The sequence below is a fragment of the Ciconia boyciana genome, chromosome 2 (genome assembly GCF_034638445.1).
Source record: "Ciconia boyciana chromosome 2, ASM3463844v1, whole genome shotgun sequence".
In the NCBI taxonomy this organism is placed as follows: Eukaryota; Metazoa; Chordata; class Aves; order Ciconiiformes; family Ciconiidae; genus Ciconia; species Ciconia boyciana.
The window spans coordinates 29245410-29259426 of NC_132935.1; the positions used below are offsets into that span (position 1 = coordinate 29245410).

At 33.7% G+C, this 14017-nt stretch overlaps 1 protein-coding gene across 2 annotated transcripts in view; it reads left to right on the plus strand.

Moving 5' to 3' along the window:
• MMP16 (matrix metallopeptidase 16) overlaps positions 1-14017 on the plus strand; it is a 194842-nt gene that overhangs the window by 91375 nt on the left and 89450 nt on the right. For both annotated transcript variants that reach the window (XM_072852252.1, XM_072852251.1), the window contains one exon: positions 7635-7757. In XM_072852252.1, coding sequence (XP_072708353.1) covers positions 7635-7757 — 123 coding nt within the window. The remainder of the gene's footprint in view (positions 1-7634; positions 7758-14017) is intronic.

Sequence of the window (14017 nt, forward strand, 5' to 3'; positions counted from 1 at the left end):
GTCTGCCTTTGGGCATGTGTAAAGAAAATGTTTCAGGGTTAACTAAAGAAAGGGCCAAAAGGTTATCAATGTGGAAGTGGAGAAACCTATTCAAAATTGGCAAGAATTCAATAAATGTTTCACAGTGGAAAGAGTCTTTTCTTACTGGAAAATCTTTAGGTGTAAATTTCCTTATCCTCATTGAAAAAAAATTTAGCACACTCCACTGGCCCATTCATTTAATGGTTTCCAGTAACAAAAGACCAGGTATGGTCATTTTAACATGCAGTACAATTGGATTAGTTTTGCATGCCCTTTGCAATTCTGAAGTTGTGTAAGGCTGGCAGTGTCTGATTTTACTGACAGACTGAACACAGAGAAACTTTGTGAAACACAGCTATTAAAAGACACTTCCAAACAACTCTATGCTATGCCAAATTTTAAAAATGTGTCAGGAAAATGCAAAAAAAAAAAAAAAAAGAAGAGTATTAGTGCACAATTAAGAGAATGTATCTAGGATTAAGATTTGAAGTGCTTGTTGGACTCATTCCAGTTAAAATGCAATAAAGATTATCTCGTGATTTTAGAAAACGTTACTTTGCTTGAAAAGCAAACAATAACAAAATAGTACTGTCACTACATATTCAACATTTACTTTATTGAATTATGTTTCTGCTACTTCTCTAAAATGCTTTTTAGGGGAAAAAAAAAAATCCTCCTTCCTTTCCAATTTACCAGCCCGAACCCAATGTGTCATCTTTTGTTATTCTTTTTTGGTAAAGTAGCTGACATGAATGATTTTTGTATCATTTAGAGTTTAGGGAAGAGACTACCCAAAATGCTGGCAGGATTGGAAAAATCATTTTATTCCACTGGCACATGCATTATTGCATTGAAAAGCAATAAAGCAAGGCAGATTTTAGGGTTTCCCTAAGGGGAAGTGAGTTGATCACACATCCCTCAGTTTAGGAATTTAAAGGACCTTAGAACATGCAGTGCAATAGCAGTGAGTGCCTTGTGAAAGCCATGCTCAAAAGTATGTTTATGATTCAGTCTGCAGGGTGGAGAGACTAGGCTCTTTATACATCTTCAGTGATCGATGCTTGAGGGGAGAGTGCTGCTATACCAGTCACTAGTAGCCTGTTAAAGACACATTAGTGGCAGCTTTGTAAGAGGCAATATATTTCACTAAAGAGAAAATAATCTGTTCACAGTTAGCAGTACAGAGAAGATAGGAAGTGGTAACCTAAGGAAAAGTGGATGCCGTCTCTTAGTTTAGAGTATCAGCTAGAGAGTTGGAAAAAACCAACCCAAAACTTTAATTGCAAAGGGAAGTGGTTTAGGTTTGCTAAATTGGGCTTGTTGGCCAGCATGTCAGCAAGGTTGTCTTCACTTCTTCTGCTACCTAAGAGACAAAGGAATCCATCTATGCAGCAGTCCAAAACATTAATTTTACAGTCTGGTGGTTATTGAGTCTTCTAAACTTTTTGATGCATGATTTTCTTCTACACAGAAAGATATATTAAAGCATGGCAATTCTTAGGTACATATAACTCATGCTGGATGAATTCTGCATTTACTTACACATTTGGAGTTTCATTAACTTGAGTCAAGTTGGGAACAGAACTGATTTTTAAAGACTTGTCACATTTACATTGGTGTTGAGAAAAAATCTGAACTCATTAAACTATTAAACTGCGGCCTCAACTTACCATCAATTAAGACTGCTGAATATTCTTAGGAGATATGACTATATAACAAAGGACAACTTTTTTTTTTCAGGTGTTCATTTATGGCAGTATTTTGTAAACGTTTGAAATAATTTTCCCTTTCATCTACACAGAAAGCATATATATTCTCTTTTGGCCAGAAATATGTGACAGTTTACCATTTGTTTCTCTGTGATTAATATGTTATAATCACATACAATGCTGGGATTACAAAATAAAGAGTACAGCAGGAACCTCATAAAAACAATATGTTCTCATCTTGTGAGCAGATTTACCTGCTTCTCTAGCATGTCTTGAGAAGAGATTACGATGTGCCTCTTCGTCTTCAGAAGTACAAACAATTAAAAGAAGTTACAGTAGTAACTTGATAGGAACCAACTTTGGGGATATTAACAGAGAAATAATGTCCTGCAGCATCATCATCAAAAGTCTCCTGGGAGGATTTTGTTGCTCTGAAAAAAAGATAATCCTCAATGAGTATTTTAGTATGCATAAATATGAACAGTGTTCATCTTCCCCCTACTACTCACCCTTCAGTTGTTTTTGCTACATTTTTTAATTTGTTTCCCAAGTGGCTTGAAAAGCATGATGCATGCTTATTGCTGGGGACAAGGAAGAGTGAGTGGTAGAAAGAGACATCATTATAATGGCGTAAAAATATGAGGGACATTCTGAATACAAATATCATTACAATGGCAAACCCAATGAAAATACTGTCTGACATTTGCATGGGGTGCCACAGTATTTTCTGTGATTCATATATATATGACCAAACACAATCAATGATTCATTAAAAAGAAGACTTCTGAAAATGGACCCACTGTTGGCATCCTGGTCTTTCACGTCCCTAAACCAAACATACTAAGTAGAAAAAGACTAGTCATTGTCTTTTCTTAAAACTGCTATACATGTTTATTTCCAGAACATGTTTTGCAATTTAAAGCGGTACATTACAAACTTCTTGGTATACGGATAGAATGGTTGTGTATAGGATGCTGACTAAATCTATGCAATAGTAACAAAGCATTAATTTTATTTTAGTGTAATCCTTTATAAATAAATGGCAAATGTGCTTATTTTACTGCTCAGTTGAGCTTCTAACCAAGTTTACTTCAAGGTTAATAATTAAGATGTAACCATATTTATGTGTGATCTCTGCTGTTTAATATTAATTATCAGTCACAGGGTAAGAGTGAATGGTAAATTTTGAGCTGTTGAAGTCAACTCAGTGGTCTATTTTATTAGTAGATGTTTTTGTACAAAAGCTATACAGTCAAATCATTGTCAGTAACAGGATTAAAATACAGTATCTTACATCGCGCTCTGACTGCTTCCTATTACTTAGAGGAGTGTCAGTAAAGTCCTGTAATAGCGGAGTACAGTAGGGAAGAGTAAAGATGTTTAGAAAACATATCTATCACTCCTCACAAGAAGTTTAAGGGTACCATTCAGTAGTTTTCTTAAATAAATGTCTATAGTTTTTCCAGCAGCTAAGTCAAGTTGCACTAAGTCAAGTTGGGCTCTCCCTTTTATTTTCCTTTTTTGCTGTAACTCTGCCAAAAAAACCCCAAGCCCACCACCACCAGAAACATTATACAGCCTAAGCAGCAGTGTTGATTAGGGATAAACAAGGTGGGGTGGTTAACCAAAGGTAGGGTTTTTAAATGTTTTGATTCCATGTTAGACCAAAACTTTTTCCTGAAGGCTTAAGAAAGTGAGGAGACAGAAAGAGATTCTTCCTCTTAACCCCCAAAGAACAAAATATGGTTAGGCAACTGGCTTGAGTTATGAGAAGTTAAATTTCAGCTCTCTCTCTACTTGAAGTTTACAGTTTTGCTGCATATTTTTATTTTAATCTTTTAAGATTTTCTGTGAGTCTAAACTATTTTAATTCTCTTGACATGTATAGCTCCTCAAGATTCAAACTAATGGAGCTAAGAGAAGAATTTGATGTGACATAGTCTACAGATAGACTACATTAGTCACAATTAAGCCTCTTTATTGAGTACTGATAAAATATTAATTCTGAGGGCCTGCATAAAAGATTTCTACAAGTTCAGAAACAAACAGATGAAAGAGAGGCAAAGTCATTACCAGTATGTACCTTTTTAAAATGAAAAACAATTATTTCAAAAAAATAATTAAACTCCAACAAGCAATCAAGAACATGGAAGATCTTGATCATACTATGTTAAAAGCAGCTATATTTGGAAGAAAATAGAAATGAATGTTTTATTTGTCAATCCCCCCCCAGATGGAAGAGCATATTACACACTAAGTATCCCCACATGTCACGAGCATTAATGATTACTACTGACAGAAGTCTTTCTCGCAGTCAGTATGAGAACAGTTACTGTTAAAAAAAAAATAATTAACATATTAAAAAAAAAAAAGGAAAATTTATGTGCCAGTAGTTGTTAACATTTTTCCTTATTTCTGTGCTAGAAAATACTGAACTCCAATACTAACCATGTAATAATTTGTTTAAAATTCTGACTGCTAAACTTAGCTCAGCTAAGATCTAGGTGATAGATTTGGTGATAGTCCAACTCTTCAGCTGCAAATTGCATCTTTCCTTAGATTTTACATGAAGATTTATTTCCTGAAAGCTAGTGAACCACTTGGGCAAAGGCTTCCATTTTATTTACATTGGGATTTATATTGTGTGTGAACCACAGTCCTAGTCCTCATGTAAGAACAGTAAGAACATTAGTGGGCCAGACAGCATGATAACGTGGAACATCCTCTGCCCACCCAAACCAATAAAGATACAAGCATAATGTTCCTGATAGGTACATACCACTTCAAAATCAATGCAAGAACAAATAGTGACTGCTTGAATTTCTTAACATGTTATTTTGGGCTATGTTTTGTTTTGCTAAAAATGGATTGTCAGTAGTTCTCATAAGATAATACAATGATGAATTTTGAGTTCACGTTACCTACTTTTTTTATTAAATCTTAAGTGTAAAACTTTTTATGTTAACATTATTTTCTGTAAGAGTATTGAACCTTTGACATAACTTGAGAGATTATTTCAATAAGAGCTTTGAAGATTAATTTTTAAATTCACAACTTGCAATATTTACACTTATCTGCCCCTGGCTTGCCAGTGATCAAACCCTGTTATTAAAATAGGTCTCCATCAGTTAAGCTAAATAATTTAAACTTTTTTTTTTTGGGAGGAGGCCTAGTTCAATTGATTTAAAGTCATTGCCCTTGAAACAATACAACTATAAGTGATATATTATGTATTTTATACAAGACCCTGACATTTTTGTACAGTGTTTCTAACAAAATATAAGTTATTTGTTTTTGCTTTATTCCTTGCTTCTTTCTTTTGATGTAGTGATATCACCTTAAGGTGAGAACACTGATCTTTTGTTACATATATGTCTTTTTCTGCAATGCGTGTGTGCAGTTTCAACAGCATAAATTAAATATACCCTGTCATTAAAATGCATGATAAGTGCGTGCTGATCTAACATGCACTGCGAAATAGTATTACTGACAACATGTCTAAAAGTTTTCTGAGGTCTGAGCTAATTTTAATTTCATTTGCTGAAGTGTAAATATAATATTTTACTAAGAAGAATAGAACTGCCCTTTGGTCTGTAACAAAGATCTGCTTCTTTCCTTCATTTTCTTTTATTATTAGAGCAAATTAAACTTTTCAATAATATTTCATCCCAAAAATCACTAACGTCTACTTTGTTGAATTTACATTTCTTTTAAAAAAACAGAGGAATCTGAATTAAAGTTGCAAGGTGTTTCAGCAAATACTGGTGGGGTAAAGTTTTATAGATTTTGCAGTATTGTCTTTGCAGACACTAGGGAAAGAAGATTGTCTTCCTTGCAAATAAAAATAACAGTCAACTGTCTTATGCCACGCATACTTTGTAATTATTCTGACCAGAAATTAGAGCAAATGATTCTGTGTTTCTTATTTGAAACAGGTATCCATGAACTCAGTGTCTTCAGTTCAGGCAGTCAAATTCATAAGTTTTGGCTTCCCCACTTGTACTACTTGATTGATATGTCATACATCAAAGTTTTTGCAGGCTTTATATAGTCTTTATCAGTGGAATTGGGGTACAGGGCCATCTTGGTACTATCACTAAAATTTTGTATTTTTGCACAGGCTGGTGAGCTTAACTCCTGCTTAAGCATTTAAAAAATGGTTTGCTATAGATCCATAGCTACAGCATATATGAAGTGTTATAAGTCTGGCTGTACTTTTAAACCTCTTGACATGGATTTATGAAAATGAGTGTGGCTGATTTTGACTGGATTAACCCATCTTTAAAAATTCATTCAGTATGTAGTATGGTTTGTCTTGTATTAGTAGGTGTAAAACTTACAATGCACATCTCATTCCTTGAGTACAGAACTGAAACATCAATTATTTCATTAGATTCTGTAGTTTTTTATTCACACACACACACACACTAGTCCTTTGTACTGCAAATATTCCATGTATTCTTTTGGACAAAACAAGATGGTTTTCTTCATTTTGTGTATATTGAACTAAGAATATCTACTGGAAAGATGAAAGATGGTTGGATGGTTGCTTTTTGAGTTTTTGTTACCTGAGCGTGTTTTAAAAGGAGTCTACATTCTGAGATGACATTTCAAATGATTTTTCTGTCATCCATATGCCATATATATATGCCATACTTATATACAGCTGTTGTGTGTATATTTATTTATGAAACGATGCTTAAATGCCAGTTTAATGGTCAGAAATTCATTCATGCAAGCCTGAATATAGGGTATGACTACTCTTGTGGTAAATACCATTGGAAAACTATAGCTTTTACATCAGTAATTATTTGGCACAGTAGAAATAAAGTCAAATGAACTGGAAAAGCAACAGAGGAGCTTTGTCTTTTACTTATGCATTGAATGTCTTTAATCTTACTATCTTCCTGATGGTAAATTGTTCTGCAGCTATTCAGCTCATATAAAAGAATAACTTCAGCTGAGTTTTGTTCACTTTTACTCAAACTAAATAACCCCTTACCATACAAGTGAGAAACAGTTCAATCATACTTCTGTTGAACTCATGCTTTTGAATTAGGTATCATGCTAATTTTGACATATTTGGAATGCTGAAAAATTTGAAGTTTTTGAAATATTGGAAAACACAGAAATATTGAAGGCCACTGTAAAAATCAAGCACTTCTGTGGAAAGCCTGGTGCTGCTGCAATGGTCATTTTTGTTGTTTGTGATTTAGACCTTTTCAGCTTGATTTTGTGCAGAGCATTAAATATACTTAAGCAGAATTCTTGAGTTAAATATCTCCACCAGGAACTTACAGTTGCAATGAGGTACTCTTTATTGTGTGGAGAGAAAGTAAGATAGAAGAACTTAATAGTATCATAAAGTTAGCATTTTCAGTATCTTGAATTAAAAAATTCTGGCAGTTGACTGGCCTCTTTGATTAAAAGAACTCGAGACTTGTTTAAATATCATGACAATGAGACAAAAGAGAAGGATCACAGAATACAAAAAATAATTTAGGAACTAGTGATTTGACTAAATATTTGTGTATATACTTTAACTTCACCTGCAGCAAGCAAGCTAGTAATACAGATCATAATTACCTTGAATGAATCAGAATGAATTATTGACTGTGAAAGACTTGTCCAGTTGTGAATTCTGTGTTCAGAGGTTGTAGCAAAAGAAAACTAGGAAAAATAACAGCAAAGAAATTGGTTTCTCAATGTCATAGCATGCAATGAAGTTCCACAAACTATATATCTGGTAACAAGATAACTGTTCCTTTTGTTAGTCATTGTTGCATGAAGACACATGATTGATAATACAGTAACTTCAAAAAAGTATGATGTTTTAATTAGTTGGGTGTAGTAGTTATGCTTTTTCTTTCATGTTGCTTTAACTATGTGTGCTGTTTCTCGCAGCTGGATGAAGAAGCCTCGATGTGGTGTGCCTGACCAAACAAGAGGTAGCTCCAAGTTTAACATTCGTCGGAAACGCTATGCGTTAACAGGACAGAAATGGCAACACAAACATATCACTTACAGGTACCAAAGATATTCATACAGATATAGAAATGTCATTAGTAGTGCTGACTTTTAATTTAAAGTAAATAGAAATTTCTGAAATATTTTTCAATATTTTGGGAAGTTTACTATTAATATGTAATATAAAAATGCTGATTTGGATACCTCTTGGATAAGTGTGTATGTGCTACACAAGAATCAGATTGTTTTCTTGGATTAAAATTGCATGCATTTAGTAACTGGTAAATTCTCTGAAGCTTTCAGCATCAATTTAACACCCAATAAGTCCTTAACCTTACCTTTCAACCCTCTTGGCAAGTTCTCAGGGAGAATTGCTCTGAAACTAGGAGTGCTGTAATGAAACTCAGATCTCTAATTTAAGTATGTAAAATACATTATTGAAAGGAGTCAGTCTCTGCAAAATGTGGGTGCCTACAGGTCTGTTCTAAGTACAAATGAATTTGATTATAATTTGGTGAGTCACTGACCCAACAATTTCCTGCCTACATGACAATGGGCATAGGGGTACGTGCAGGGGTGTACATCTGTATAACCCTTGAGTCTGGCATGTAGTTTTCACAGTATGTTGCCTACTGTCAAAACTGATCTTTGCAGGGAAACTTAGATGCAAACTGTGTACTTGCTAGAGCTCTGTCAACCAAAGAAAGTGTCAAGCATATAATATAAAATCCATAATTTGTCAGCAAACCAAGGATTCCAATACAGCCTGTTTGAAAATTTACACAGCCTCATTGGGATTCCTGTAATATCTAACAAGGGTAAGTTCTGGGGGATAAAATAGTTTTCAAATTAATTAACTGGTGCCATTATTCACGAACCCATATAAGTATTAAATTTTAAGTTCATAAGCTCTAATGGTCATATAGACTATTCTTCATACCACAGCAAAGAGATAATTTTATTAGTAAGTCAGTGTCAATACTATGGCTTATGTCTGAATTGAAGAATTCTATTGTAAGACATTAGACACTGATATAACTTCAAGCAATAGAGAACTGACTGCCTTGAGATTAGTATGTTGCATTGGCTGGAGTCCTATATTGTTAATGTAAATATAATGCGTAGTTGGTTAGAATAAGAATGCCCACCTACAGCACTTTAAATTTATCTGCATTTTAAAATCGAAATGTAGTATGAGTGCACACATATGACAACACATGCACGGTCACCTACATGTGTGTTTTTCTATCACTCTGATTTGTACAGAGTCTGATTCTCTCTTTCATTACAGGATTTTTTACAACAGTCTAAATCCTACTACTTGTACATCTTCTGTACTGTCACCCAAGGCATTAATCATAATAACAAACGAGGGTGCCCCGTATTAATCTGGCAACTATCTAGTAATCTTTCTCACTTTGAAGAATTTATAGCAATTCTTTACCTCCTGCCTTCCCTCTTGTAAAATGTTCACTCTCTCACTTTGACAAGACCTCCAGTCAACCAGAGCTTTGAAGTGAATAAGCCTATAATATTTTTGTAGTGAATTTTACAGACCAAACGACATTTAAAGTAGAAAACCCAAATTTGATTAGAATAAAAAATACAATATTAATCTTTCTGAATTAAAAAGTAACCCAAAGCAAATAAGGACAACAAAAAAAGAAATAAAATCATTTACATGCTTCTCACCTGCTTTGTTCTTTCCAACAATTCCCTGCTTACAGGCTTAATACCAGTTAACTGAATGACATTTTAAGTTGTTTTGTTCCCTAAACTTTTGATCATATCTCTAGCATCACTTGTCTGCTCCATTTTTCTCAGTGCCACTTCTCAGCCTCTTTATAACCCGCAGGTTTCCAGCTGCATTCTGTGTCTTCCTGGCCAGTCAAACCTTGTAGTCTGAAGTGTGCCTGCTAAGCAAGCTTAGTAATTCCTCCAAACAAAGAGCAATTTCTCCCTCATTTCGGTGTCTGCTACCTCTTCCACTTTTCTGGAAACCAAAACCAAAACCCAAACCCCACAAAAAACACCCCCAAAACCAAGCAACCCTCCCCCAGCAGAAACACAGAATAAACAATAAAAAAGATGCCATCCATCACAGTTATCTTATCATAGGACTGCACTCACCAGCTTTTCTGAACACGAAGGATAATAGCAAAAAAAGGTATTTTGTGGACATACCCATTATGTTAAAAAGAGACCAACAGGTGAGCAGAACATGGACCCTTACAGCAGTTAATGGGTTTTCCTAAAATATTTGGTGATTTTTTTTGATTGGAGTACAGTAAGGCAAGCTTTTAAAATTTGCTTATTTGTTGCTTATTTCAAGAAAATATTTAATATAATACTGTAAATGTATAAACTCTTGTTGGACTCCATGAAATCCGCAGATGTGGAGTTCTTCTTTGCATGCATCACTGCCAAACAGCTGCAATTCCAGTGCTGAGGGGACCCCTTTGAAAGAGACCAAAAGCTACATTTACCACTTACTATCTGTCTGGCTACTTGGTCTTATAGTATATCCTCAGATGCTCTATTTAAATGATATAATTATCACTTCAGGCAAAACATCAAGACATTATTAATGGAAATATAGAATTAAGATCACATATAAATGCATTTTAAACTGTGTCTACTTATATTTTTACTCTAGCATTTTCTGTCTGTCACTTATTTTTTCCCCAAGAATTGCTCCTGGCACCTGTTAAATTTAAATTAATTAATGTTGTTCAGAATATATTTCCTCTTAGATTGTCCTTGTAATCATGGGTAAGAGGATCAAAACAGATACACATGAGACTTATAATACTTTTTCTACGTTTCCATATTTTCAATTTGTAATTTTTCAAGCTGAAACAGTTCCCCAAAATTTCAAGATGGAGCTTCAAAGAAGTGACTTACTATTATAATTTATATTAATTTTGTCCTTTTTGGCCACATATTACATTTTGGAATTAGATGATAATTACTCTTAGAAAACAATGTGTGTGCAGACAGTATCAAAATGCAGATTTCCGGTATTGGGAACATCAACATGGAATGGGCATTGTGCTGCATTAATTATACTTTCTCTCCATCAGGGAATGCAGCTTTCCCCTTATTTGACCTGGTGAATAGTGTGTTCGTTTTAGATTTTCTCTTTCTAATGAATTTACACAGCAATATTGCTCACTGTATCTTTTCTGCCTGGTATAGTTCATGCTGGTATACCTTGTAAATATTATTAGTACTTATGTTATATACTAACATGACTTTTACAAAGAGAGAAACAGAAAGTGATTATTTGAACCTTTTTACTAGCTGGAAGAGTATAGGAGTGAAGGAGAACATCTAGAGTATATGAAAATTATAGCCCCATTATAGAACAAAGTACAAAGATCTTAATGATACAGCCTTGATTCTTCCTTAGTGTTTTAGACCGTATCAGGTTACACAACAATCTCTGAATATTATATAGAGTCAGAGAAGAAATCTATGAAACCTATTCAGGGATTTTTAAAATTATTTTTAAAAGTTTTTTTTACGGCATTGTTTACAAAGACACTTAGGAGTCTTTCAAAAAACAGTCACCTTCTCTTTTGCTAGGGAAGTTAATCATCCAGTACATTAAAGAAGGAGCAACAATGTGAATCAATAAAGCAATCAGCTTTGTAAATTAGAACATAAATGTTTATATGTCCTTTTTAGACAAAGAATTATTGAATATAAAGTCCTCCTCATCAGAATTTTGGGCATACTGTTCATAATTTTAACTCCAGCAGTCAGTCATTGGTCACTTGCTCAGATGATTCAGTCTACAGAACACTTTTGCATATAAAATTGGAGAATGCTTTCTAAAAAGCCAAGCTTTGCCTTGAATTACAACCATTACTTAGAATTCATAACAATTTAAAATAAAATAAAATCATAATTTTAAAGCTATTCTGCTTCATTTTGCTGTCTTGAGGAAGTAAAAAAAAAGACAATTTGATTTTTCAGCAATATGTAATAATTTAATTGGTGGAGGAAACTTAACTGTAGATGGTCAATGGCTTCATCCCAAACCAAGTATAATTAGTTTAGTCTTTTTCTTGACTTCAGTGGACATTGCGTCAAGCCCTAGATTAATGTCTTTTTCCTTTCTAAAGTTGGATACATCATGGATTTCAGCTCTCCAAAAACCAACAGAAGATAAAAGATTTGGACTTGTCTAACTTTATGCTGTCCAGTTAAATTAATTAATGTTAGCTGGGAGCTTCAGTATGCAACAAAAAGTCCTATCTGGCTTGTTAACAATAGTCTATGTTATTTCTATGATCCATATTGTGTGGAATATGGTAAGGGACTTTTTCTTGGACGTTTAAAAGCCACACTGAAAAGTAAGAAAATACTGAATTAAGAAAAAACATAGAAAATACAGTTGATTCAAAGTAGCAACAAGATTTTTTAATAAAATAATATTTTGAATGTACTACTACAGAGGGATATTCAGCAAATATTTTGTAAATCAAGGAATAGCAGACCTTATTAATCATACTTGTCACAAAGTCAGTATATGCTGAATTTCCTTGATTTCAGTTTGCTCATGAATGAAAAAAGGTCAGCTCTGTGTCCATGTTGAAATGATAACACAAGCTTTGCATTGTGATGACGTTCACACTGCAGTATTTTTGAAATATATGGCTATACTATTTCAGCATCAAAACATTAGCATATTGTCTTTCCATTAAAAATGAAAAATGGAAATTAGGGGAAATAATGATTATCTGTTTTTTCCAGAGATGCCGAGAACATCCTAACTTTAACTAATTTGTGAATAACTGAAATGTCTGAAAACTTTTCTTCAATATGCTAGCAATATTCTGTGCTTTAATTCAGTTGTACCTGACTAATATATTTTGAAACATGCTAGAAGAATTTACAGGATTAGGCTGCACTTTGATATATTTTTTCCCCTACGTACATATGAGGCCTACAAGACCTTAAGGCAATGGAAATACCTAACTATATGCTCTAGAATCCTACCCTACCATTTTAAGCCAGTAACAAATTCTGAAGTTCTTAGCTCCTCTGTATTACACATAGTAGTATAGAAATTGCATGCAGATTTATATTGAGAAGTGATACTTCCAGATGTGGAAAGCATTCTGAGTGGCATGGTGAAGAAGTTTTCAGGGTTCTCTGGAATGAGATGTTTTCAAAATGACCCACCCATGAGTTCTTAGCATTCCTACTTACATTTTTTGCTGGAACTCTGATGATTTACAGCTGCAAATCTAGAAAAATAGTAATTTGTACTAGAGAGACTACTTGTTTTCTACAATAAAGTTCTCATAAACTGTTAGACTACCAGAGGGCTTCAACCCTTAAGGACTAATGGGACAGGGATGCTATGATTCCTGACACTAAGCATTAGGTTTTTGTAGTAAGCATGGATGCAGAATTAGATGCTAATTAAGGCTCTAGTCAACATTCTTTTGTCATTATAACTGCATCTTCTACCAGCTTTCAATCAGAAATATCATAAAAAATGCAATTCTAGTCAACCTGATGATAAACAGGAAAGTTTCCAGTATCTATCTACCTCATATCTGCTAGTGCCATACACAATGTTTAGGAAAATGAATAAAATGGAATACTTCAGTTTCTGAGTGTTGATTGAAGCATATTTATCCCTCTATTAAAGCTTGGTGCTTTCCCAAAGTTCAACTTAATAAAGGTAATGCTTGCCCTTTTCTTAAAGAACTATGTTAGCAGTGTTATATACCTTAGCATTTCTAACCTCTGAATGGAAGAGGGGAGGACATGTCAAATATACCAAATAAAAGGAGATTAAATTACACTGTGGTGATTCTAAAATTTATGCAATGAAAAAAGTCTAGATAACTGTAATTGTGAGAGAGGATTCCTACATAAAAATCAATGAAGCCAATTAGTTATGCTTTTCCACAGTGTAATTAACAAAAAAAAAGTTCTTCACTGTATGTATTTTTAGTGTCAGTTTTTTTCACATAAAACTTGAATATTGTAGAATATCAGTTCTCATTTCTTTAATACTTACCTACTTCAGCAACCCTGAAATAATTAAATATGTTTATGTTGCATTTTATTAATTTTAAATTAATTAGTAGTAAATTATGACATAGGTTTACTTAGAACATCTTTCCTCTAAAAGCATTTATCTGTCAAGTATTTTGCTAGTCTTGGTTTTGTATCTTGGAAATCTCATCTTTGTCACTTTTCATCTCCTTTTAATGAATTACGGGGAGAATATTATCCATTAAACTGAAGAGGCAAGAGAATGATAAATTTTTTCCAACATGGCAGCAGTAGGTTGA